Source organism: Erythrolamprus reginae, chromosome 1, assembly GCF_031021105.1.
Source record: "Erythrolamprus reginae isolate rEryReg1 chromosome 1, rEryReg1.hap1, whole genome shotgun sequence".
Lineage (NCBI taxonomy): Eukaryota > Metazoa > Chordata > Lepidosauria > Squamata > Dipsadidae > Erythrolamprus > Erythrolamprus reginae.
In genome coordinates this window covers 2711711-2736313 of record NC_091950.1, presented here as the reverse complement: position 1 = coordinate 2736313, position 24603 = coordinate 2711711, and the positions used below count along the sequence as shown (strand labels likewise).

General features: G+C 45.1%; 1 protein-coding gene across 10 annotated transcripts in view; it reads right to left on the bottom strand.

Moving 5' to 3' along the window:
• Positions 1 to 932: 932 nt before the first annotated feature.
• Positions 933 to 24603, bottom strand: part of LOC139162864 (NACHT, LRR and PYD domains-containing protein 12-like) — a 128701-nt gene continuing 105030 nt past the window's right edge. For 9 of the 10 annotated variants that reach the window (XM_070743765.1, XM_070743754.1, XM_070743790.1 and 6 more), the window contains 7 exons: positions 18477 to 18647; positions 18117 to 18287; positions 13017 to 13187; positions 12165 to 12335; positions 11882 to 12049; positions 3974 to 4144; positions 933 to 1552 (listed from right to left, as the gene is read on the bottom strand). In XM_070743765.1, coding sequence (XP_070599866.1) covers positions 1363 to 1552; positions 3974 to 4144; positions 11882 to 12049; positions 12165 to 12335; positions 13017 to 13187; positions 18117 to 18287; positions 18477 to 18647 — 1213 coding nt within the window. In that variant the 3' untranslated portion in view covers positions 933 to 1362. Of the gene's footprint in view, positions 1553 to 3973; positions 4145 to 11505; positions 11694 to 11881; positions 12050 to 12164; positions 12336 to 13016; positions 13188 to 18116; positions 18288 to 18476; positions 18648 to 24603 lie in introns of all 10 variants that reach the window. The other variant, XR_011558390.1, reaches the window with a different exon arrangement.

Below are 24603 nucleotides of genomic sequence, written 5' to 3'. Positions count from 1 at the left end.
CCAGTCACCTCGACTGACTCGTTGTCAGCCGACTCTGTTTTACAATTGGAGTCGAGGTTGGCCCGGATCTGAGTGACTTTATCAGCGAAAAACGTGTTAAAGTCCTCGGCACTATTCTGCAAGGGCTCCCCAACTCCCCCCTGGTTAAGAAGGGAGCAGGTCACCCTAAACAGAGCGGCCAAGCGGGATTCCGCTGATGTAATCAAGGTGGCATGGTATGCGCATCTTGCCGCCTTGAGCGCCACTTTGTAGGTCTTAATAAAAGCTCTTACAAGTGTTCGATCAGATTCAGACCTACTCTTCCTCCATCGCTTCTCTAGACGTCTCTTTTGGCGTTTCAACTCCCAGAGCTCCTCGTTGAACCATGGGGCTCTACAGGGTCTAGCGCCACGGAGAGGTCGCAAAGGCGCAATCCGGTCAAGAGCCTCCGCAGCAGCCCTGTTCCAGGCCTCCGCAAGAGACTCCGCCGAACTGTGGATGAATGCCTCTGGAATAACCCCAAGCGCCGTCTGAAAGCCCTCTGGGTCCATGTTCGCTGGCGTGTCACACTTCTGGAATGCACAGCCATTGACCTTGAGTTGGTGATAAGCAGCTCTGCTCTGCACATCTGGGCCAGGCTGCAGCTCCCTCCCCCTTTTCCTTTTCTCATACAAAATCAAAACTCTCATGGGCTCCTCCAGCGTGCTCCCCTCCCCCCAAATCCCAAATGCCTCCCCCCGCCCCCATTTCTTAATGACAGCCCATGCAGTGAAGATCTGAAGAATAATGCAGAGGCTGACACAAGCATGAAGAAACATCATTTGCACTGGAGGCTTAAGCTGTGCACTCCATGTCCATCCACTTTCCATTCTGTATAATATGTTTTTCATTTGTTCTGTCTGGATCACTCCGGAAGCTAAAACCAACCCAAAAAGATAAGCCAGACACACCGGTAAAAGGCAAAGGCAGTTTATATAGTTCAAAGAAAACACAGGTAACAGAAAATGTCCTTACAAACAGGAAAACGCTGGAACTTCAAAGATATACACGAAGGCCATGAAGCAATATAGGATTATTGCTGCCAAAACGAAACTGGAGATAGCCAACATACGCCTCCCACGAGTCTTCCAGACTGCTAGGCCACAAGCCAAGATCAGAGACGCTGAGAATCAAAGCAGGTTCACGTAACTCCAAAATTGATAACACTCCACATGGCTTCAAGGGCTTGCCTGCCTTTTAAACCCTGCTGATGAGAACCACACCCAAAACCAGCTGTTTCTAATTCAACGTTTATAATAGGTTTTTAACTGCTCCTTTCTTTGCTCTGAACGTCTTTGTCGCATGTCAATGACAGCTTGTGCGTCATCACCTAATGATTCCAAGCTACTGGCTGGGGAGAGCCCCCCCCCCGGGGCTCTCATGCTGTTCTCCTTCATCCCATTCCTGACATTCCTCTCCCCCGTCCGACTGTTCAGCCCCCTCCTGTTCGCTGTCCTCCTCCTCCGGGCATGGAGCCAGCAGAGACGCAGCCGGTCCCTGAGCAGCCTCAGGCTGAATCACAACACCATTCAACCTATAACGAAAAACCAAATCTTACTTTAACCTGTCAACAAAATGTAAGTTCTCAGTCATATCTCTAACAGGGCTGTGCAGGGACCCATCTGGCATCTCTCAGGACAGACTGCAAATATAGTCTGATCTATAGCTCAACAAAATTCCAGATTTCATTTGGTTTCATTCTTTTTACATTTTATTTAATTCAGAAAAGTGGATGTCTTTGGAAGGATTTCCTATCTCTTAATCAACTATCCCTTTAGGAGGGGACAGCGTTTAAAGGGTGACTTGACCGAAAGGTATAAAATCATGCATGGGATAGAACAGGTGGGTAGAAAGAAATCCTTTTCACTCCTCCTTCCATCTCCCAACATTTGGGGCCATGCCGTGACTATGATGTCCCTCTCTTTTTCCAGGTGGCATAATTATGCTGATGATATTTTAATTGAATTTAACTCTAGCACAATGTTTTACATTGTTGTTCTCATCTGAACAAAAGTTTAGTATCCCTGCTGGCTTCTTTATTGAAGTATAGGAGTATATTTTAATAAAGTGTAAAGAATATACCTTACAGGGAATTATACCTTACAGGAAAGAGAAGTAGGATCACATGACACCTGGAGAGTTGGGGAAGACAGGTTTGTCTACTCTCTGATGGCTGAGGATGTGCTAGTCTATATTTAGTTTAGAGTAGGAAGCAGTTGAAAAATGAAACAGGATGGGCAGAGACTGAGGTATTATATTATATTTCCTAATACAGTAATACCTCGTCTTACAAACCTAATTGGTTCCCAGGGGAGGTTCATAAGGTGAAAGGTTTGTAAGATGAAACATTGTTTCCCATAGGAAACAATGTAAAATGAATTAATGCGTGAAAGAAAAAAAACCGTCGGGCACTTCTCAGCGTTCTCCCAGTGCCGAACCCGGAAGTTCGGCAAAAGTTCGGGTTCGGGTGGCTGCCGAGAAGCCCCGCCGCCCAGCTGTCACTTTTGGAAACAGCTGGGGGGCTTCTCGGCGTCCTCCCGAACCCGAACGCCAAACCCAAACTTTGCCGAACTTCCAGGTTGGGCGTTCGGGAACCCGCCGAGAAGCCCCGCTGCCTGGCTGTCATCTTTTGAAACAGTCAGGGGTGTCTCAGCGGCCTCCCAAACGCCGAACCCGGAAGTTCGGGTTTGGCATTCGGGTTCAGGAGGACGCTGAGAAGCCCCGCCGCCCGGTTGTTAGCTTTTCAAAAGAGTTGTGGAGCTGTTGGGTCAGTCAGGAGGCTGGAAAGAAGGTGGGGAATCCCAAAAGGGAATTCCATGGGTGGAGCTTTGATGTCACAAATACGTCCTTCCTGGAGTCCACGTTTCAGCCAGCCAGGAAGGAAATCTTTGGGACATCAAAGCTCCGCCCATGGAATTCCCTATTGGGATTCCCCACCTCCTTTCCAGCCTCCTGACTGGCCCGACAGCTCCGTGGCTCTTTTGAAAAGCTAACAGCTGGGCGGCGGGGCTTCTCAGCATCCTCCTGAACCCAAACGCCGCCCCCCAACTTTTGCCGAGCTTCCAGGTTTGGCGTTCGGGAGAACGCCGAGAAGCCCCCCGGCTGTTTCAAAAAGTGACAGCCGGGCGGTGGGGCTTCTCAGCGGCGGCGGCAGGTTCGTAAGATGGAAAAAGTTCGGAAGAAGAGGCAAAAAATTTCCGAACCCGGGTTCGTATCTCGGATTGTTTGTATGGCGAGGGGTTCGTATCACGAGGTACCACTGTATATTTGACTGATACCAGAGAGATCCGATTCCTAAGCTATCTGCAACACAGCCCCTCACTTGGTGACTCTCAGCCCAACCTGCCTCGCATGTGAATGGGAAGAACTATAAAAGGATGTAGTATCCCTGTCCCCTGACTTTCTAAACAAAAATGAGATATAGTTTGTGTGCCAGAGAAAAGGAACACCAAACATAAGAATAGCCAGGCCTTTCTTCATGGATCTTAAAAGTATTGCTCTTTAAAGGCCACACAATGAGTCAATTCCTTGCTGCTAGGGAAAAGGATGGAGAAAGGGTTTACAGGGTTGGGAAACTATCAGGGGCTGTTCAAAATGAAGATCATGTGACCACAGCAATGAGAGAGCAGAGGTCAATAGCTGTGAAACAAGAACAACTTCAACAAATTTTATTCCTTTCGGAATAAGTAATCTCAGCTTTTGGGGGAAATTGTAAGTTATCAATTTGAGATATGTTACTAAAAAACCCCTATTGTATAAGGAACTGTTTCACCCACTGAAAGATAATCATAAGAGTTTTAGTGTTTGGATCTTTGAAAAGAAACAGGAACTGTACGGTTGAAGGAAGCGAAAGTCATATACTGCAAATAGAATGGCCTCATCCTGGGTCTATTTCCAGAAGATAAACATGGAAGAGATGGTTGGCACATGAAAATGGAAACAAATGACCACTTACTGTGCTGTCTCTATTTTACATTTTGGATGCTTGAGCCCTTCGTACAATGGTCCCACGGTTTTCTCATCTAGATACTTGATGGCCAGTTCTAACTCTCTCAGGCTCTGGTTTTCCATGAATACTTCTGCAAGATTCCTTCTGTCGAATTCCTTTGGGATCTGTCCAGAAATCCTGCAGACAGGAATCGCAATATTAACATTCTCTTAGGAAAAACAACCATATCTTGTATTTTTAAAGGAACTGAAGCAGTGGTGGGATTCAACTAATGTAGCAAATGGTTCACCAAAACTGTAATCATGCGCGCATGTGCATATGCCTTCCATGCTTACACAGCTTCCGCCACAAAGTGAGGCTCGACCGATCAGACTTTCAGAGTTTGCTCCCCTCCATATCTGCCCTCCGGGGCAGCGGCTGCTTCTCTCTGCACTGCTGGGAGAGGGTCTTGTGCAATTGAGCAGCTGTGAGCCACGGTTTTCCTCTAAGTCCCATCTGGAATTGCTGTGGCACAGAGAAGTAGCAGCCATGTGGAATGCTCTTTCTCTCAGCTGCAGCTCTTTCAGATGGGACTTGGAGGGAAGCAGCAGCTCACAGCTGCTAAATTAATGTCTCCAAATGTAAAATAATGCACTTGGGGAAAAGGAATCCTCAATCTGAGTATTGCATTGGCAGTTCTGTGCTAGCAAAAACTTCAGAAGAGAAGGATTATGGGGTAGTGATTTCTGACCGTCTCCAAATGGGTGAACAGTACAGTCAGGCAGTAGGGAAAGCAAGTAGAATGCTTGGCTGCATAGCTAGAAGTATAACAAGCAGGAAGAGGGAGATTGAGAGCACTGGTGAGATCCCATTTGGAATACTGTGTTCAGTTCTGGAGACCTCACCTACAAAAAGATATTGACAAAATTGAACGGGTCTAAAGACGGGCTACAAGAATGGTGGAAGGTCTTAAGCATAAAACGTATCAGGAAAGACTTCATGAACTCCATCTGTATAGTCTAGAGCACAGAAGGAAAAGTGGGGACATGATTGAAACATTTAAATATATTAAAAGGTTAAATAAGGTTCAGGAGGGAAGTGTTTTTTTCTGAAGTTAGTTGGGGGAAAGATCAAAAGCAACATGAGAAAATATTATTTTACTGAAAGAATAGTAGATCCTTGGAACAAATTCCAGCAGATGCGGTTGGTAAATCCACAGTAACTGAATTTAAATATGCCTGGGATAAACATATATCCATCCTAAGATAAAATACAGGAAATAGTATAAGGGCAGACTAGATGGACCAGGAGGTCTTTTTCTGCCGTCAGACTTCTATGTTTCTATGTTTGTTTCTATGTTTCTATGTTTCTAAATTGCACAAGACGCTCTCTCTCCCACAAGAACAGCAGTGGAGAGAAGCAGCTGCCGACTGAGAGGGCACATGGAGCATCTCCGCAAGCAACCAAGGCTCAGCAAGGGATGGAAGAAACATCTGCAAGATCTCCACTCCAGTGCTTTCTGAATGGAACCTCTTACAGGTCAGAAAACCCATCTGGTCCATTCCCAAACTGCTTTGTCCGTCCTGTGTCCATGTCCCCTGAGCGCCCCCCCCCCGCCCAGTGCAGCAGGCCACAGGCCAAATAAATTCCTTTGAGGCTGGGTGGGGGCTGGCATGCAGATGGGGGCCTGGGGCAAGGCCAGAGTGGGGGAATGGTGCATTCCCTGACCTAGACGAGGTGAATGGAAAGCAGGTGAGGTGGAGGCTCCGGGGAAAGGCTGGAACCAGAGAATGGTGCAACCCTGGGACCTGACACGAGGTGAAGTGCAGCAGGCTTATATTTGATTCACCAACCCAAGGCAAATGGCAAGGCGTGGAGATGAGCTGGGCTGTGTGGCGAAGGCAATATATATATAGGGCAGGGTAGGCAGACCCAGCTGGTGGTGTGCTTTGCTACTTCTCCAAACTGCGCAACCGAGCACCCGAACTGCTTGGAACTGGCTGAATCCCACCCTGAACTAGAGGGAAAGCTGGCTGTGAATGGGCTGAGGTAGGCAGATGCAAACAAAGGAGGTTTTGCCAAGGGTGGGGGCCTGAAGGTTCTATACCCATTCAGAAATTTCTCAGACCCCCTTCAATTTTTCTTCATTTTGTTATGCTGTAGCCTGATTCTATAGTCATTAAAATTCATTTGTCTTCTCATTAATCTACATTAATATAGAGCATAAAGGCAAAAAGAAAACAAAATTTTAGAAAGGTCTGTAAATGTATTAAAAAGAAAAAACCTGAAATATCCCATTGGCATAAGTATTCAGACTCTTCACTCAATGCTTCATTGAAGGAGCGAGAAGAGAGAAAGAGAGAGGGGGAGAAAGAGAAAAAGAGAGCGAGAGAAAGAAAGAGAAAGAGAGAAAGAAAGAGAGAGGGAGAGAGAGAAAGAAAGAAAGAAAGAGGGAGGGAGAGAAAGAAAGAAAGAAGGAGGGAGAGAAAGAGAGAAATAGAGAGAAAGGGAAGGAGGAAGAGAGAAACAGAAAGAAAGAAAGAAAGAAAGAAAGAAAGGGAGATAGAGGGAAGAAGGAAGAGAGAAAGAGAGCAAAAAAGAGAGGAAGAAAGGAAGAGAGAAAGGAAGAGGAAGGAAGGAAGACAGAGAAAGAGAGAGGGAGAGAGAAAGATAGAGAAATAGAGAGAAATGAATGTAGGGAGAGAAAGAGAGAGAATTTTTTTTGCTATTTTTTTTTGGCTTAACTTGTTTTTAGCCCCCCCCCCCAAAAAAAAAGAAGAAAAAAAAAGATGTCCCTCTTTCCCAATCTTAAAATCTGGTCACTTTAAACAAGGGTGAAATGTTAATGTAGTAGAAATGTTAATGTAGTAAAAAGAGATTTTCAATGTCTAAGTGTGGAGCTGGGTAAAATAATTGATTCAGTGACTTTCTCAGAGGTGTTACCGGTTTGTGACCAAGAGGATAAAACAACGTGTATCAGAGAGTTTAATGTGTGGTTAAGGCAGTGGTGTAAAGCTGAAGGTTTTGGCTATGTAAGTCATGATGTCAGTAGGTGGTCTAATAGGGAATTGTTTAAGAGGGATGGTTTGCATCCATCATACAGAGGTACCCAGGTACTCGGTGAGGAATTCAGAACTTTTTTGGACAGGCATTTAAACTAGGTAAAGGGGACAGAGATGTAACTGATGTGGGTGATTTCTGTCCCCGACCAATGAGGATAAAGCAGTTTTTGGAAGCTTATGAAAAGGGAGCTGTAAATAAAATAGATGTAGTTGTTGATGATAAAGGGCAAACTATTAATGAAAATAATGTTATTTGGGTAATGTGCACGAATGCTCGAAGCTTGAGCAACAAGCTCTGTGAGTTAATGGCCATAATATCTAGAGATAATTTGGACCTGGTTGCCATAACTGAGACATGGTTTAAGGATTCTAATGAATGGGAAATATCCATACCAGGATATACACTGTATAGGAAGGATAGGATAGAGAGAAGGGGAGGTGGAGTAGCCATTTATGTTAAAGAAAGTCTAAAAACAACACTAATTCAAAATACACGTCAAGATCTAGAGACTCTCTGGATTTGCATGCAAAATAAAGATGGTTCTGTCATTAGAATTGGGGTGATCTATAGGCCTCCAGGGCAATCTGCGGAACATGACAACAAGATGATGGATGAAATTACCCAATGGCAGTAAAGGGAGATATTGTGGTTATGGGTGATTTCAACATGCCTGATGTTGACTGGAATATCCCCAGTGCCCTTACATGCAAAAGTAAGAATATAGTAGAGGCCGTTACAGGAGCAGCTCTGACACAGCTGGTTAAGACACCAACTAGAGGGGAGAATATTCTAGATTTAGTTTTTACGAATGGGAATTGGGTTTCAGATGTCAAGGTGGGAGAAAATTTAGGTTGCAGTGACCATCTATGTTTGTGGTTTGATGTAAAAACTCATTGTGAGCAATCCTATAATGCAACCAAAGTATTGGATTTCAGAAAAACAAATTTTAATGCAATGGGGGAATATTTAGATAATGAATTAAAGGGGAGGGATAAAATGGCAGGAGCGAGCACCCAGTGGAAAAGGCCATCTTAAAAGCCACTGGACTGTATGTAAGACAAATAACTAAAGGTAAAACGAAGAAGAAACCACTATGGTTTAGCAATGATGTAAGGGCTATAGTCAATGAAAAAAAGGCTGCCTATAGGAGGTATAAAGAGTCTGGAAGTATAGCTGATAGGGAGGTGTATAAAATGAGACAGAAGGAGGCGAAACAGATAATATATGCTGCTAAAGCCTCAAAAGAGGAAGAAATTGCCAAATCTGTAAAGAAGGGGGATAAAACCTTCTTCAGATATATTAGTGATAAGAAGAAGAAAAACTGCGGCATCACGAAGCTTAGTACTGGGAATAATACATGCATTAATGGGAATAAGGAGATCGCTGACCATTTCAATAGCTACTTCTGTTCAGTTTTCTCAAAAGACACCTTACAAAATAATACTATAGAGGGATATAGCATTGCTTCCAGCTGTACGGATTCAGCTCCAGTGATCTTAGAAGCTGATGTCTTAGAAGAACTTGAACGATTAAAGATAAATAAGGCAATGGGTCCAGATGGCATCCACCCCAGAGTTCTTAAAGAACTCAGATCTGTCATTACTACCCCCCTGACTGATTTGTTTAACCAATCCTTGTTAACAGGAGAAGTTCCTGAGGATTGGAGAATGGCCAGTGTTGTGCCTATTCACAAGAAGGGCAGTAGAGAAGAAGCTGGTAACTGCAGGCCAGTTAGCTTGACATCAGTTGTAGTTAAAATGATGGAGATTCTACTCAAAAAGAGGATAAATCAGCACCTAAAAAACAATAACTTATTGGATCCAAATCAGCATGGCTTTACTGAAGGCAAAAAAATATCAGAGTAATCTCATTGATTTCTTTGACTATGTCACAGAGGTGTTGGAACAAGGTGGTGCCGTGGATATTGCCTACCTGGACTTCAGCAAAGCCTTTGATACGGTTCCACATAAAGAGCTGATAGATAAATTAGTGAAGATTGGACTTAATCCCTGGATAGTTCAATGGATTTGCAGCTGACTGAAGCATAGACATCAAAGAGTTATTGTTAACGGCGAGTATTCTGAGCAGAGACAGGTTACAAGCGGTGTGCCACAAGTTCTGTTCTGGGTCCTACTCTTTTTAATATGTTTGTGAGTGACATAGGGGAAGGTTTGGTAGGGAAGGTTTGCCTATTTGCCGATCACTCTAAAGTGTACAATAGGGTTGATATTCCTGGAGGCGTCTGTAATATGGTAAATGATTTAGCTTTACTAGATAAATGGTCAAAGCAATGGAAACTGCAGTTTAATGTTTCCAAATGTAAAATAATGCACTTGGGGAAAAGGAATCCTCAATCTGAGTATTGTATTGGCAGTTCTGTGTTAGCAAATACTTCAAAAGAAAAGGATTTAGGGGTAGTGATTTCTGACAGTCTCAAAATGGGTGAACAGTGCAGTCAGGCAGTAGGGAAAGCAAGTAGGATGCTTGCTGCATAGCTAGAGGTATAACAAGCAGGAAGAGGGAGATTATGATCCCGCTATATAGAATGCTGGTGAGACCACATTTGGAATACTGTGTTCAGTTCTGGAGACCTCACCTACAAAAAGATATTGACAAAATTGAACGGGTCCAGAGACGGGCTACAAGAATGGTGGAAGGTCTTAAGCATAAAACGTATCAGGAAAGACTTAATGAACTCAATCTGTATAGTCTGGAGGACAGAAGGAAAAAGGGGGGACATGATCGAAACATTTAAATATATTAAAGGGTTAAATAAGGTCCTGGAGGGAAGTGTTTTTAATAGGAAAGTGAACACAAGAACAAGGGGACACAATCTAAAGTTAGTTGGGGGAAAGATCAAAAGCAACATGAGAAAATATTATTTTACTGAAAGAGTAGTAGATCCTTGGAACAAACTTCCAGCAGACGTGGTAGATAAATTTATTTATTTATTTATTTATTGGATTTGTATGCCGCCCCTCTCCAGAGACTCGGGGCGGCTAACAGCGACAATAAAACAGTGTACAATAGTAATTTGGTATTGATGATTAAAAATCAATTAATATAAAAACCAAACATACATACATACATACCATGCATAGAATTGTAAAGGCCTAGGGGGAAAGAGGATCTCAATTCCCCCATGCCTGGCGGCAGAGGTGGGTTTTAAGTTGTTTACGAAAGGCAAGGAGGGTGGGGGCAGTTCTAATCTCTGGGGGGAGTTGGTTCCAGAGGGCTGGGGCTGCCACAGAGAAGGCTCTTCCCCTGGGTCCTGCCAGGCGACATTGCTTAGTTGACGGAACCCGGAGAAGATCCACTCTGTGGGACCTAACTGGTCGCTGGGATTCATGCAGCAGAAGGCGGTCCCTGAGGTAATCTGGTCCGGTGCCATGAAGGGCTTTATAGGTCATAACCAACACTTTGAATTGTGACCGGAAACTGATCGGCAACCAATGCAGACTGCGGAGTGTTGGTGTAACATGGGCATATTTGGGAAAGCCCATGATTGCTCTCGCAGCTGCATTCTGCACGATCTGAAGTTTCCGAACATTTTTCAAAGGTAGCCCCATGTAGAGAGCGTTACAGTAGTCAAGCCTCGAGGTGATGAGGGCATGAGTGACTGTGAGCAGTGACTCCCGGTCCAAGTAGGGTCGCAACTGGTGCACAAGGCGAACCTGGGCAAACGTCCCCCTCGCCACAGCTGAAAGATGTTTCTCTAATGTCAGCTGTGGATCGAGGAGGACGCCCAAGTTGCGAACCTTCTCTGAGGGGGCCAGTGATTCTCCCCCCAGGGTAATGGATGGACAGATGGAGTTGTCCTTGGGAGGTAAGATCCACAGCCACTCCGTCTTGTCTGGGTTGAGTTTGAGCTGTTGACACTCATCCAGGCCCTAACATCCTCCAGGCACCGGCCCATCACTTCCACTGCTTCGTTGGCTGGACATGGGGTGGAGATGTATAACTGGGTAAATCCACAGTAACTGAATTTAAACATGCCTGGGATAAACATATATCCATCCTAAGATAAAATACAGAAAATAATATAAGGGCAGACTAGATGGACCATGAGGTCTTTTTCTGCCATCAGACTTCTATGTTTCTATGTTTCTATGTTTCTATGTGAATATGATAAGGTGCTTCTCTCTTGATATATTTTCAAAATATTAACCTTTAGAAGAGGGGCGGCATACAAATCTAATAAATAAATAAATAAGTCAAAGGGCAAGAGGATGAGATTAACTGGGCTGTGTGGTGAAGGCAATATATATATAGGGAAGGCTGGGAAGGGCCAGCGGATGGTGAGCTTTGCCACTTCTCCAAACTGCATGGAATTGTGAAAACCCCTGATTCACCCGAACTGCTGAGAACCAGCTGAATCCCACCCTGAACTGGAGTGAATATGATAAACAATGAAAGCTAAAGTGCTTCTCTCTTGATATATTTTCAAAATATTCACCTTTAGAAGATGATTTTAGAGGGTAAAATGCAATACTCACTTTAGATTCTTTATTTTACATTCTGGATCATTCAGCCCACCACATAATAGTTCTACAGCTTTGTCACCGGGCTTGGGAAGCACAGCTCTAACTCTGTCAATCTCTGGTTTTTCTTGAATACTTCTACTTTTTCTTGAATACTTCCGAATTCTTCTACGCAGAATTCGGTCAAGATCTCTCCCTCAAGCCTCCAAAGAAGAATATGAAAAATTAAAACTATTGCTTGAAAATAAGCATAGAATGTATTTATATAGGACTTGAAGCAACTATGATTAAGTAAAAGAGTTGAACTGCGTCACCCTGGAAATATTTCCTGAACAATAACAATCAGACAATAGTTATGTAGATCAAACAGAGAGGTCTATGCATTTCTTACTTTAGCTTCTCTACTGCACATCCTAGATTTTTGAGCCCATCACACAAGAGTTTCATTGATTGGTCATCACAGCTTTTGAAGAACGTTAACTTTCCCAGTCTCTGGTTTTTCTTGAGGTCTTCTGCAAGAGGCCTGCTGCAGGATATTGTTGCATCTTTTTCACCAAGCCTGCAGAGATGAGTTTGAAAAATTACACACATTTCTTGAAAATCCATCGTGTGCTGGGTTTTATTGCAACTGATGGGAATGTGTGTAGAAGACAATTGTAGAGAGTAAAACTTACTTTAGCTCCTTTATTTTACATTCTGGATCACTCAGCCAACCACATAATAGTTCTACCCCTTTGTCATCAGGGCTTGGGAAGCACAGCTCCAACTCTCTCAATCTCTGGTTTGTCTTGAATCCTTGTCCAAAATACACGCTAAAGAATTCGGTCAGGATCTCTCCCTCAAGCCTCCAAAGAAGAATATGAAAAATTAAAACTATTGCTTGAAAATAGGCATAGAATGTACTGTGGAATCTAAGAACACCTCAAATTAAGAACTTTTCTAGATAAGAACCAGGTGTTACAGATTTTTCTGCCTCTTCTTAAGAACCATTTTCTACTGAAGAACCAGAGCCCAGAAAAATTTCCCAGGGAATTTGAGAGCGGCATGAAGGCTCAGCGAGTGTCCTACCATCCCCCCTTTAATCCTGGCTATCTCATGCTTTTCTGGGCTGCCAGAGGAGCCTTTCAGTGGCCCTCTCGCTCGCCTGGGTTTCTCTCTCTGGCGCAGTGTATGGGAGGCAGCCTCGTGCCGTGTGTATGGGAGGCGCCTGCTCCTCCTCAACGCCTCAGAGTTCGTTTTCTTTTTAAGCCTTAACATTTTGGGGTTTTTGATTCCTCCCATCTCACCTTCTTCCTTTGGCAGCGACTGTCCTCCTCCTCTTCTGCCCCCCTCCTCCTCCTCCTTACAAACTTTTCTACAGAACAAATGAAGTTCTTAAGTAGAGGTGCCACTGTACTTATGTAGGACTTGAAGCAACTATGATTAAGTAAAAGAATTGAACTGCCTCACCCTGGATATGTTTCCAGAAAAATAACAATCAAAAAATGGTTGTGTCGATCAAACAGAGAGGTCTATGCATTTCTTACTTTATCTTCTCTACTGCACATCCTGGATTACTGAGCCCTTTGCACAATAGTTCCATTGATTTGTGATCACAGCTTTCGAAGGACAACGTTATGTCTCTCAACCTCTGGTTTTCACTGGGTACTTCTGCAAGAGGGCAGCTGCAGGATATTGTTTCAGATTCTCCACCAAGCCTGCAGAGATGAGTTTGAAAAATTACAAGTATTTCTTGAAAATCCATCGTGAACTCTGTTTTAGAAACATAGAAACATAGAAGTCTGATGGCAGAAAAAGACCTCATGGTCCATCTAGTCTGCCCTTATACTATTTCTGTATTTTATCTTAGGATGGACATATGTTTATCCCAGGCATGTTTAAATTCAGTTACTGTGGATTTACCAACCACGTCTTATTGCAACTGCAGCCATAGTGGATGTTGTTTCTCTCAGTTGCAGGCATAGTTCCCTCTAAGCTGAGCAGTGAGCAATCGCTCACTTAAAAATCATCATCAACTCAGAGTTTTCCAAACCTGCCCAGAAGTCCAGAGGGAAAGAGTGAGAGGGAAGGAGAGAGAGAGGAAGAGAGAGAAACAGATAGAAAAAAGAGAGGAAGGAAAAGAGAAAGAAAAAGAATGGGAGTAAGGAAGAGAGAAAGAAAATCAAAATCTAGTTTGAAACTAGCTCAACTATTTAAGTGGCATTTTGATATTGATAGAGTTGCCCTATTATGAGCTCACTGTTATAGACACACAGTACAGTATTTTATTTTGAAATTCTCTGAGGCAAAACAGGGTGGGTTTTTTGTTTGTTTGTTTGTTTGTTTGTTTGTTTGTTTGTTTGTTTGTTTATTTATTTATTTATTTATTATTTCTGTGCCGCCCAGTCCCAAAGGGACTGCCGCTCAGACACTATACTTTTCCACACAACCCCCCCAAAAATTAGAGGGAACACTGGTTTCATTTCATTTCATTTTATTGGATTTGTATGCCGCCCCTCTCCGTAGACTCGGGGCGGCTAACAACAGTAATAAAAACAACGTGCGACAATCCAATACTAAAAACTAAAAACCCTTATTTTAAAAACCAATCATACATACAAACGTACCATACATAAATTGTGGAAGCCGAGGGGGGAAAGAATATCTTAATTCCCCCATGCCTGATGACACAGGTGGGTTTTAAGAAGCTTGCGAAAGGCAAGAAGGGTGGGAGCTATTCTAATCTCTGGGGGGAGTTGGTTCCAGAGGGCCGGGGCCGCCACAGAGAAGGCTCTTCCCGTGGGTCCCGCCAAACGACATTGTTTAGTTGATGGGACCCGGAGAAGGCCAACTCTGTGGGACCTAATTGGTCGCTGGGATTCGTGCGGCAGAAGGCGGTCCCGGAGATAACCTGGTCCGAAGCCATGAAGGGCTTTATAGGTCATAACCAACACTTTGAATTGGGACCGGAAACTGATCGGCAACCAATGCAGACTGCGGAGTGTTGGTGTGACATGGGCATATTTAGGAAAGCCCATGATTGCTCTCGCAGCTGCATTCTGCACGATCTGAAGTTTCCGAACACTCTTCAAAGGTAGCCCCATGTAGAGAGCATTACAGTAGTCGAGCCTCAAGGTGATGAGGGCGTGAGTGACTGTGAGCAGTGACTCCCGATCCAAATAGGGCCACAACTGGTGCACCAGGTGAACCTGGGCAAACGCCCCCCTCGCCACAGCTGAAAGGTGTTTCTCTAAAGTGAGCTGTGGATTGAGGAGGATGCCCAAGTTGCGGACCCTCTCTGAGGGGGTTAATACTTCCCCCCCCAGGGTAATGGATGGACAGATGGAATTGTCCTTGGGAGGCAAAACCCACAGCCACACCGTCTTGTCTGGGTTGAGTTTGAGTCTGTTGACACCCATCCAGGCCCCAACAGCCTCCAGGCACCGGCACATCACTTCCACTGCTTCACTGACTGGGCAAGGGGTGGAGATGTAAAGCTGGGTATCATCTGCGTATTGACGATACCTCACCCCATGCCCTTGAATGATCTCATCCAGCGGTTTCATGTAGATATTAAATAGCAGGGGGGAGAGGACCGACCCCTGAGGCACCCCACAAGGGAGTAACCTAGAGGTTGACCTCTGACCCCCCACTAACACCGACTGCGACCGACCGGAGAGGTAGGAGGAGAACCACTGAAGAACAGTGCCTCCCACCCCCAACCCCTCCAGCCGGCGCAGAAGGATACCATGGTTGGTGGTATCGAAAGCCTCTGAGAGGTCAAGAAGCACCAGGACAGAGGATAAACCCAGGTCCCGGGACTGCCAGAGATCATCCATCAGAGCAACCAAAGCAGTTTCCGTGCTGTAGCTGGGCCTGAATCCTGACTGCTGAGGACCTAGATAATCAGCTTCTTCCAAGGACCATTGGAGTTGGAGCGCCACCATATTCTCAACAACCTTCCCCATAAAGGGAAGGTTGGAGACTGGATGGTAGCTGTTAAGAATGGCTGGGTCCAGGGAAGGCTTCTTGAGGAGGGGGCGCACAAGTGCCTCCTTGTAGGGATCCGGAAAGGAGCCCCTCCCCAGAGAAGCGTTGACAATCTCCAGGACCCAGCTCTGTGTCACCTCCCTGCTGGCTGAAACCAGCCAGGAGGGACACGGATCCAGCAAACAGGTGGCGTAACTCACAACTCCAATGGCCTTGTCCACTTCATCATGTGTCACCAGATCAAACTCTTCCCAGACAGGTGGACAAGTACAGACCCCAGTCACCTCGACTGAATCGTTATCAGTCGACTCTGTTTTCCAATTGGAGTCGAGGTCCGCCCGGATCTGAGCGATTTTATCAGCGAAAAACGTGTTAAAATCCTCGGCACTACTCTGTAAGTGCTCCCCAACTCCCCCCTGGTTAAGAAGGGAGCGGGTCACCCTAAACAGAGTGGCCGGGCAGGATTCCGCTGATGCAATCAAGGCGGCATGATACGTGCATCTTGCCGCCTTGAGCGCCACTTTGTAAGTCTTAATGTGAGCTCTTACAAGTGTTCGATCGGATTCGGACTTACTCTTCCTCCATCGCTTCTCTCTTCTGGCATTTCAACTCCCGGAGCTCCTCGTTGAACCATGGGGCTCTACGGGGTCTAGCGCCACGGAGAGGTCACAACGGCGCAATTCGGTCCAGAGCCTCCGCTGCAGCCTTGTTCCAGGCCTCAGCCAGAGACTCTGCCGAGTTGTGGATGAGTGTATCTGGAATAACCCCAAGCGCCTTCTGAAAACCTTCTGGATCCATCAGGCGCCTGGGGCGGAACAACTTAATCGGTTCCGCCTCCCTGCGGGGAAGGATTGGAGCCAGGAAGTCAAGCCGCAGTAGAAAATGGTCCGACCATGACAAAGGCAACACTTCTAAGCCCCTTAGTCTCAGACCATTATTCAATTGCTCAGAGAGGAATACCATGTCGGGTGCGTGTCCCCCCTCGTGAGTCGGACCCTGTACTACTTGAGTCAGGTCCATGGCTGTCATGGTGGCCATGAACTCCTGTGCCAGTCCAGAGATTACGCCGAGTGATGGCAGGTTGAAGTCCCCCAAGACAATAAGTCTGGGGAACTCCACCACCAACCCGGCTACCTCCTCGAGTAGCACAGGCAGGGCCTGTGACATGCAGCTGGGAGGCAGGTACGTGAGAAACAGGCCCACCTGAACCCCTAAGTCCAGCTTCACAAGGAGGGACTCGCAGCCCGCAATCTCTGGAGCAATGAATCTACGTAGGCCAAGGCTCTCCCTGGCTATAATAGCCACTCCTCCCCTCCTTCCCTGGGGTTGAGGCTGATGCCATATCTGAAACCCGGGCTTTTAATTGGAATTGGAGGAAAGCAGCTCACAGCTGCTCAATTGCACAAGACATTCTCTCTCCCAACCAGAACAGCAGGGTTGAGAAGCAGCTGCCGACTCAGAAAGCACATGGAGCATCTCCGCAAGTAACCGAGGCTTCGCAAGGGATGGAAGAAACATCTGCACGATCTCTGCTGCAGCGCTTTCCGAATGGACATTCTTATAGGTCAGAAAAACCATCTGTTCCGTTCCCAAACTCCTTTCACCCTCCTGTGTCCATGCCCCCGGTGCCCCCCCTTTAGCCTAGGGCAGCAGACCACAGGCTGAATAAACTGCTTCAGCTCTGGGGGCCGTAATTTCAGGCTGGGGGGGGGGTGGCCAGTGTTCCCTCTAATTTTTTTGGGGGGTGGGCGGAAAAGTATAGTGTCTGAGCGGCAGTCCCTTTGGGACTGGGAGGCACAGAAATAATAAAGAAATAAATAAATAAACAAACAAACAAACAAACAAACAAACAAACAACCCTGTTTTGCCTCAGAGAATTTCAAAATAAAATACTGTACTGTGTGTCTATAACAGTGAGCTCATAATAGGGCAACTCTATCAATATCAAAATGCCACTTAAATAGTTGAGCTAGTTTCAAACTAGATGTTGATTTTCTTTCTCTCTTCCTTACTCCCATTCTTTTTCTTTCTCTTTTCCTTCCTCTCTTTTTTCTATCTGTTTCTCTCTCTTCCTCTCTTCCTTTCTCTCTCCTTCCCTCTCACTCTTTCCCTCTCGGCTTCTGGGCAGGTTTGGAAAACTCTGAGTTGATGAAGATTTTTAAGTGAGCGATTGCTCACTGCTCAGCTTAGAGGGAACTATGGTGGTGGCATGCAGATGGAGGCCAGGGGCAAGGCCAGAGTGGGGGGATGGTGCGTTCCCTGATTTAGACAAGGTGAATGGGAAGCAGGTGGAGGTTCTGGGGCAAGGCTGGAACCAGAGAATGGCACAGCACTAGGACCTGACCCGAGGGGATGGGCAACATGCTTATCTTTGGCTATGCAATCCAAGGCAAAGGGGGAGGCATGGAGGTTAGCTTGGTTGTGTGGCAAAGGCAATATATATATATAGGGCTGGGCAGGCAGAGCTTTGCCGCTTTTCCAAACTGCACAGAATCATTAAAAAATGGTTCACCCGAGCTGCTCCGAACTACCTGAATCCCACCCCTGATCTGAAGTAAATACGATAAACAATGGAAGCTAAACTGCTTTTCTCTGGATATATTTTCAAAATATTAACCTTTAGAAGATGATTTTGTAGAGTAAAATTCATTACTTACTTTAGCGTCTTTATTGTCAATTCTGGATCTTTTAGCCCATTATATAATAGTTCTACTGCTTTGTCATCAGGGCTTGGGAAGCACAGCTCCAACTCTCTCAATCTCTGGTTTTTCTTGAATACATCCACAAGATACTCACTGCAGGATTCATCCAGGATCTCTCCATCAAGCCTCCAAAGAAGAGTATGAAAAATCAAAACTATTTCTTAAAAAATAAGTACATAATTTATTTTTATAGGACTTGAAGGGACTGTGATTAAGTTAAAAAATTGAACTGTCTCACCCTGGATATATTTCCAGAAAAATAACAATCAAACAATGGTTGTATAGATCAAATATAGAGGTTTGTGCATTTCTTACTTTAGCTTCTCTACTGTACATCCTGGATTATTGAGTCCATTGCACAATAGTTCGATTGATTTGTCATCATAGCTTTTGAAGGACAACGTTAAATCTCCCAGTGTCTGGTTTTCGTTGAGTACTTCTGCAAGAGATCTGCTACAGGATATTGTTGCAACTTCTCCACCAAGCCTGCAGAGATGAGTTTGAAAAATAACAAGTATTTCTTGAAAATCCATTCTCTGCTGGATTTTATTGGAACTTTATGGGAGTGTGATCATGCAGTGAATTCAGAATGGATTGGCACCTTTATTTATTTATTTATTTATTTATTAGTTGGACTTGTATGCCGCCCCTCTCCGAAGACTCGGGGCGGCTCACAACAAGTAAAAACAGTCACAACAATCCAATTAATTAAAATATTTAACGATTTAAGAAAAACCCTATGTAATAGCAAACACACACACAAGCATACCATGTATAAATTAACATGCCCAAGGGAGATGTTTAGTTTCCCCATGCCTGACGGCAAAGGTGAGTCTTAAGGAGTTTTCGGAAGGCAGGAAGAGTAGGGGCAGTTCTAATCTCCGGGGGGAATTGGTTCCAGAGAGCCGGCGCCGCCACAGAGAAGGCTCTTCCCCTGGACCCGCCAACCGACATTGTTTAGTTGACGGGACCCGGAGAAGGTCCACTCTGTGGGACCTAATCGGTCGCTGGGATTCGTGCGGCAGGAGGCGGTCTCGGAGATATTCTGGTCCGATGCCATGAAGGGCTTTAAAGGTCATAACCAACACTTTGAATTGTGACCGGAAATTGATCGGCAGCCAATGCAGACTGCGGAGTGATGGTGAAACATGGGCGTACCTAGGTAAGCCCATGACTGCTCTCGCAGCTGCATTCTGCACGATCTGAAGTTTCCGAACACTTTTCAAAGGTAGCCCCATGTAGAGAGCATTACAGTAGTCGAACCTCGAGGTGATGAGGGCATGAGTGACTGTGAGCAATGAGTCCCGGTCCAGATAGGGCCGCAACTGGTGCACCAGGCGAACCTGGGCAAACGCCCCCCTCGCCACAGCTGAGAGATGGTTTTCTAATGTGAGCTGTGGATCGAGGAGGACGCCCACGTTGCGGACCCTCTCTGAGGGGGTCAATAATTCCCCCCCCAGGGTAATGGACGGACAGATGGAATTGTCCTTGGGAGGCAAAACCCACAGCCACTCCGTCTTATCCGGGTTGAGTTTGAGTCTGTTGACACCCATCCAGGCCCCAACAGCCTCCAGGCACCGGCACATCACTTCCACAGCTTCGTTGACTGGGCATGGGGTGGAGATGTAAAGCTGGGTATCATCGGCATATTGATGATACCTCACCCCATGTCCTTGGATGATCTCACATAGAAACATAGAAACATAGAAACATAGAAACATAGAAACATAGAAACATAGAAACATAGAAACATAGAAACATAGAAGTCTGACGGCAGAAAAAGACCTCATGGTCCATCTAGTTTGCCCTTATACTATTTTCTGTATTTTATCTTAGGATGGATATATGTTTATCCCAGGCATGTTTCAATTCAGTTACTGTGGAGTTACCAAGCACATCTGCTGGAAGTTTGTTCCAAGGATCTACTACTCTTTCAGTCAAATAATATTTTCTCATGTTGCTTTTTGATCTTTCGCCCAACTAACTTCAGATTGTGTCCCCTTTTTCTTGTGTTCACTTTCCTATTAAAAACACTTCCCTCCTGGACCTTATTTAACCCTTTAACATATTTAAATGTTTCAATCATGTCCCCCCTTTTCCTTCTGTCCTCCAGACTATACAGATTGAGTTCATGAAGCCTTTCCTGATATGTTTTGTGCTTAAGACCTTCCACCATTCTTCTAGCCCGTCTTTGGACCCGTTCAATTTTGTCAATATCTTTTTGTAGGTGAGGTCTCCAGAACTGAACACAGTATTCCAAATGTGGTCTCACCATTTGGAATACTGTGTTCAGTTCTGGAGTTCAGTTCTCACCCTTGACCACACCCAGTTCATCTCACCCCACCTGTCTCAGCCCATTCCCAGCCAGCTTTTCTATTCTGCTGGGTCTCCCCTGGTGATTCTCTCTGGCCCTCCACCCCTTGCCCTTAAGCCTGGCCCATTCATCAAGACACCATTTGTCCCGGGTGTGTTGCTCCATAGGATAAAAAGCCACCAGCCAATCAGGTGGCAGGTGGCAATGATGGACCAGGGAAGGGTGACTGACAGGTTATGAAAGAGAGCAAGTGGGGAAGGCAGGCAACCCCTATCTGCATGCAGGTTGGGCCAGAGATGGGAGGGAGAAGCAGGCAAATGTTGCTTTCACATTACTTCTGGTGGTGGTGGGTTGTATCAGAGCTGCATTTGCGGAAACTACCCTGTTTGTGGCCAAGCAGCAAAGCAGTCCAACCAGCCCACCAACCCAACCAGCCAGCCAGCCACAGACCAGTAGAAATGGAGTTGAAGTCTTCAATGAAACACAGCAGCAGTAGGAAGTTGTGGAAAAATATATTTATTTCTTTATACTACTACTACTACTACTACTACTACTACTACTACTACTACTACTACTGTCTATACCAGTGTTTCCCAACCTTTTTTGAGCCGCGGCACATTATTCATATTTTCAAAATCCTGGGGAACATTGAACGGGGGTGTGTGGGGTGGGGCCTAAAGAAAAGTTTGGACAAAAAAAATCTTTCTTCCTCCCTCTGGCTCTATTTCTCCCTATTTCTCTCTCTTCCTTCCCTACATTCTCTCTCTCCATCCCTCTTTCTTTCTTCCTCTCTTTTTTGCTCTCTTTATCTGTCCCTCCTTCCCTTCCTCTATGTCTTTCTCTCTCCCTTGCTCTCTCTCTCTCTGTCTCTCTTTCTATCTCTTTCTTGCTTTTTTCTCTCTTTCTTGCTCTCTCTCTCTCTTTCACTGTCTCTTGCTATATGTCTCTTTCTTTCTCTCTCTCTCTGCCACTCCTGCTATCTCTCTTTCTTTCTCTCTCTCTCTTTCTCTCTCTCTCTGTCTCTCTTGCTATGTCTCTCTTTCTTTCTCTTTCTCTCTGCCTCTCTTGCTATGTCTCTCTTTCTCTCTTTCTCTGTCTTTCTTGCTATGTCTCTCTCTCTCTGTGTCTCTTTCTCTCTCTCTCTGCCTCTTGCTATGTCTCTCTTTCTGTCTCTCTTGTTATGTCTCTCTTTCTCTCTCTGCCTCTCTTGCTATGTCTCTCTCTCTGTGCCTCTTTTGCTATGTCTCTCTTTCTCTCTCTCTCTTTCTCTGTCTCTCTTGCTATGTCTCTCTTTCTTTCTCTCTCTCTCTCTGCCTCTCTTGCTATGTCTTTCTCTCTCTCTTTCTCTCTCTCTTCCTCTGTCTCTCTCTCTGCCTCTCTTGCTATGTCTCTCTCTCTCTCTTTCTCTGTCTCTCTTGCTATGTCTCTCTTTCTTTCTTTCTCTCTCTCTCTGCCTCTCTTGCTATGTCTTTCTCTCTTTCTGTCTCTCTCTGTCTCTCTTTCTATCTCTTTCTTGCTTTTTTCTCTCTTTCTTGCTCTCTCTCTCTCTTTCACTGTCTCTTGCTATATGTCTCTTTCTTTCTCTCTCTCTCTGCCACTCTTGCTATCTCTCTTTCTTTCTCTCTCTTTCTCTCTCTCTCTTTCTCTCTCTCTGTCTCTCTTGCTATGTCTCTCTTTCTTTCTCTTTCTCTCTGCCTCTCTTGCTATGTCTCTCTTTCTCTCTTTCTCTGTCTTTCTTGCTATGTCTCTCTCTCTGTGTGTCTCTTTCTCTCTCTCTCTGCCTCTTGCTATGTCTCTCTTTCTCTCTGTCTCTCTTGTTATGTCTCTCTTTCTCTCTGTCTCTCTTGTTATGTCTCTCTTTCTCTCTCTGCCTCTCTTGCTATGTCTCTCTCTCTCTGCCTCTTTTGCTATGTCTCTCTTTCTCTCTCTCTGCCTCTCTTGTTATGTCTCTCTTTCTCTCTTTCTCTGTCTCTCTTGCTATGTCTCTCTCTCTCTCTGTCTCTCTTGTTATGTCTCTCTTTCTCTCTGCCTCTCTTGTTATGTCTCTCTTTCTCTCTTTCTCTGCCTCTCTTGCTATGTCTCTCTATCTCTGCCTCTTTTGCTATGTCTCTCTTTCTCTCTCTCTCTGCCTCTCTTGCTATGTCTCTCTCTCTCTTTCTCTGTCTCTCTTGCTATGTCTCTCTTTCTTTCTCTCTCTGCCTCTCTTGCTATGTCTTTCTCTCTTTCTGTCTCTCTCTGTCTCTCTCTCTGTCTCTCTTTCTATCTCTTTCTTGCTTTTTTCTCTCTTTCTTGCTCTCTCTCTCTCTTTCACTGTCTCTTGCTATATGTCTCTTTCTCTCTCTCTCTCTCTGCCACTCTTGCTATCTCTCTTTCTCTCTCTCTCTTTCTCTCTCTCTCTCTGCCTCTCTTGCTATGTCTCTCTTTCTGTCTTTCTCTGTCTTTCTTGCTATGTCTCTCTCTCTCTCTGTCTCTTTCTCTCTCTCTCTGCCTCTTGCTATGTCTCTCTTTCTCTCTGTCTCTCTTGTTATGTCTCTCTTTCTCTCTGTCTCTCTTGTTATGTCTCTCTTTCTCTCTCTGCCTCTCTTGCTATGTCTCTCTCTCTGCCTTTTTTGCTATGTCTCTCTTTCTCTCTCTCTGCCTCTCTTGTTATGTCTCTCTTTCTTTCTCTCTCTCTCTGCCTCTTTTGCTATGTCTCTCTTTCTCTGTCTTTCTTGCTATGTCTCTCTCTCTCTCTGTCTCTTTCTCTCTCTCTCTGCCTCTTGCTATGTCTCTCTTTCTCTCTGTCTCTCTTGTTATGTCTCTCTTTCTTTCTCTCTCTCTCTGCCTCTTTTGCTATGTCTCTCTTTCTCTCTCTCTGTCTCTCTTGCTATGTCTCTCTTTCTCTCTTTCTCTGTCTTTCTTGCTATGTCTCTCTCTCTCTGTGTCTCTTTCTCTCTCTCTCTGCCTCTTGCTATGTCTCTCTCTTTCTGCCTCTTTTGCTATGTCTCTCTTTCTCTCTCCCTGCCTCTCTTGTTATGTCTCTCTTTCTCTCTCTCTCTTTCTCTGTCTCTCTTGCTATGTCTCTCTTTCTTTCTCTCTCTCTCTGCCTCTCTTGCTATGTCTTTTTCTCTCTCTTTCTGTCTCTCTCTGTCTCTCTTTCTACCTCTTTCTTGCTTTTTTCTCTCTTTCTTGCTCTCTCTCTCTCTTTCACTGTCTCTTGCTATATGTCTCTTTCTTTCTCTCTCTCTCTGCCACTCTTGCTATCTCTCTTTCTTTCTCTCTCTTTCTCTCTCTCTCTCTTTCTCTCTCTCTCTGTCTCTCTTGCTATGTCTCTCTTTCTTTCTCTTTCTCTCTGCCTCTCTTGCTATGTCTCTCTTTCTCTCTTTCTCTGTCTTTCTTGCTATGTCTCTCTCTCTGTGTGTCTCTTTCTCTCTCTCTCTGCCTCTTGCTATGTCTCTCTTTCTCTCTGTCTCTCTTGTTATGTCTCTCTTTCTCTCTCTGCCTCTCTTGCTATGTCTCTCTCTCTCTGCCTCTTTTGCTATGTCTCTCTTTCTCTCTCTCTGCCTCTCTTGTTATGTCTCTCTTTCTCTCTCTCTCTTTCTCTGTCTCTCTTGCTATGTCTCTCTTTCTTTCTCTCTCTCTCTCTGCCTCTCTTGCTATGTCTTTCTCTCTCTCTTTCTGTCTCTCTTTCTCTGTCTCTCTCTCTGCCTCTCTTGCTATGTCTCTCTCTCTCTTTCTCTGTCTCTCTTGCTATGTCTCTCTTTCTTTCTCTCTCTCTGCCTCTCTTGCTATGTCTTTCTCTCTTTCTGTCTCTCTCTGTCTCTCTTGCTAAGTCTCTCTCTCTCACTCTCTCTCTGCCTCTCTTGCTATGTCTCTCTCTCTCTCTCTGCCTCTTGCTATGTCTCTCTTTCTCTCTCTCTCTTGCTATGTCTCTCTTTCTTTCTCTCTCTCTCTCTGCCTCTCTTGCTATGTCTCTCTCTCTCTCTTTCTCTCTTGCTATGTCTCTCTTTCTCTCTCTTTCTCTCTCTCTCTCTGCCTCTCTTGCTATGTCTCTCTTTCTTTCTCTCTCTCTCTCTCTCTCGGCTGACTGCGAGCGGGAGCCCTGACGATGGCAGCTGGACGTGCTGCTGGACGCAGTATATGCCAGCC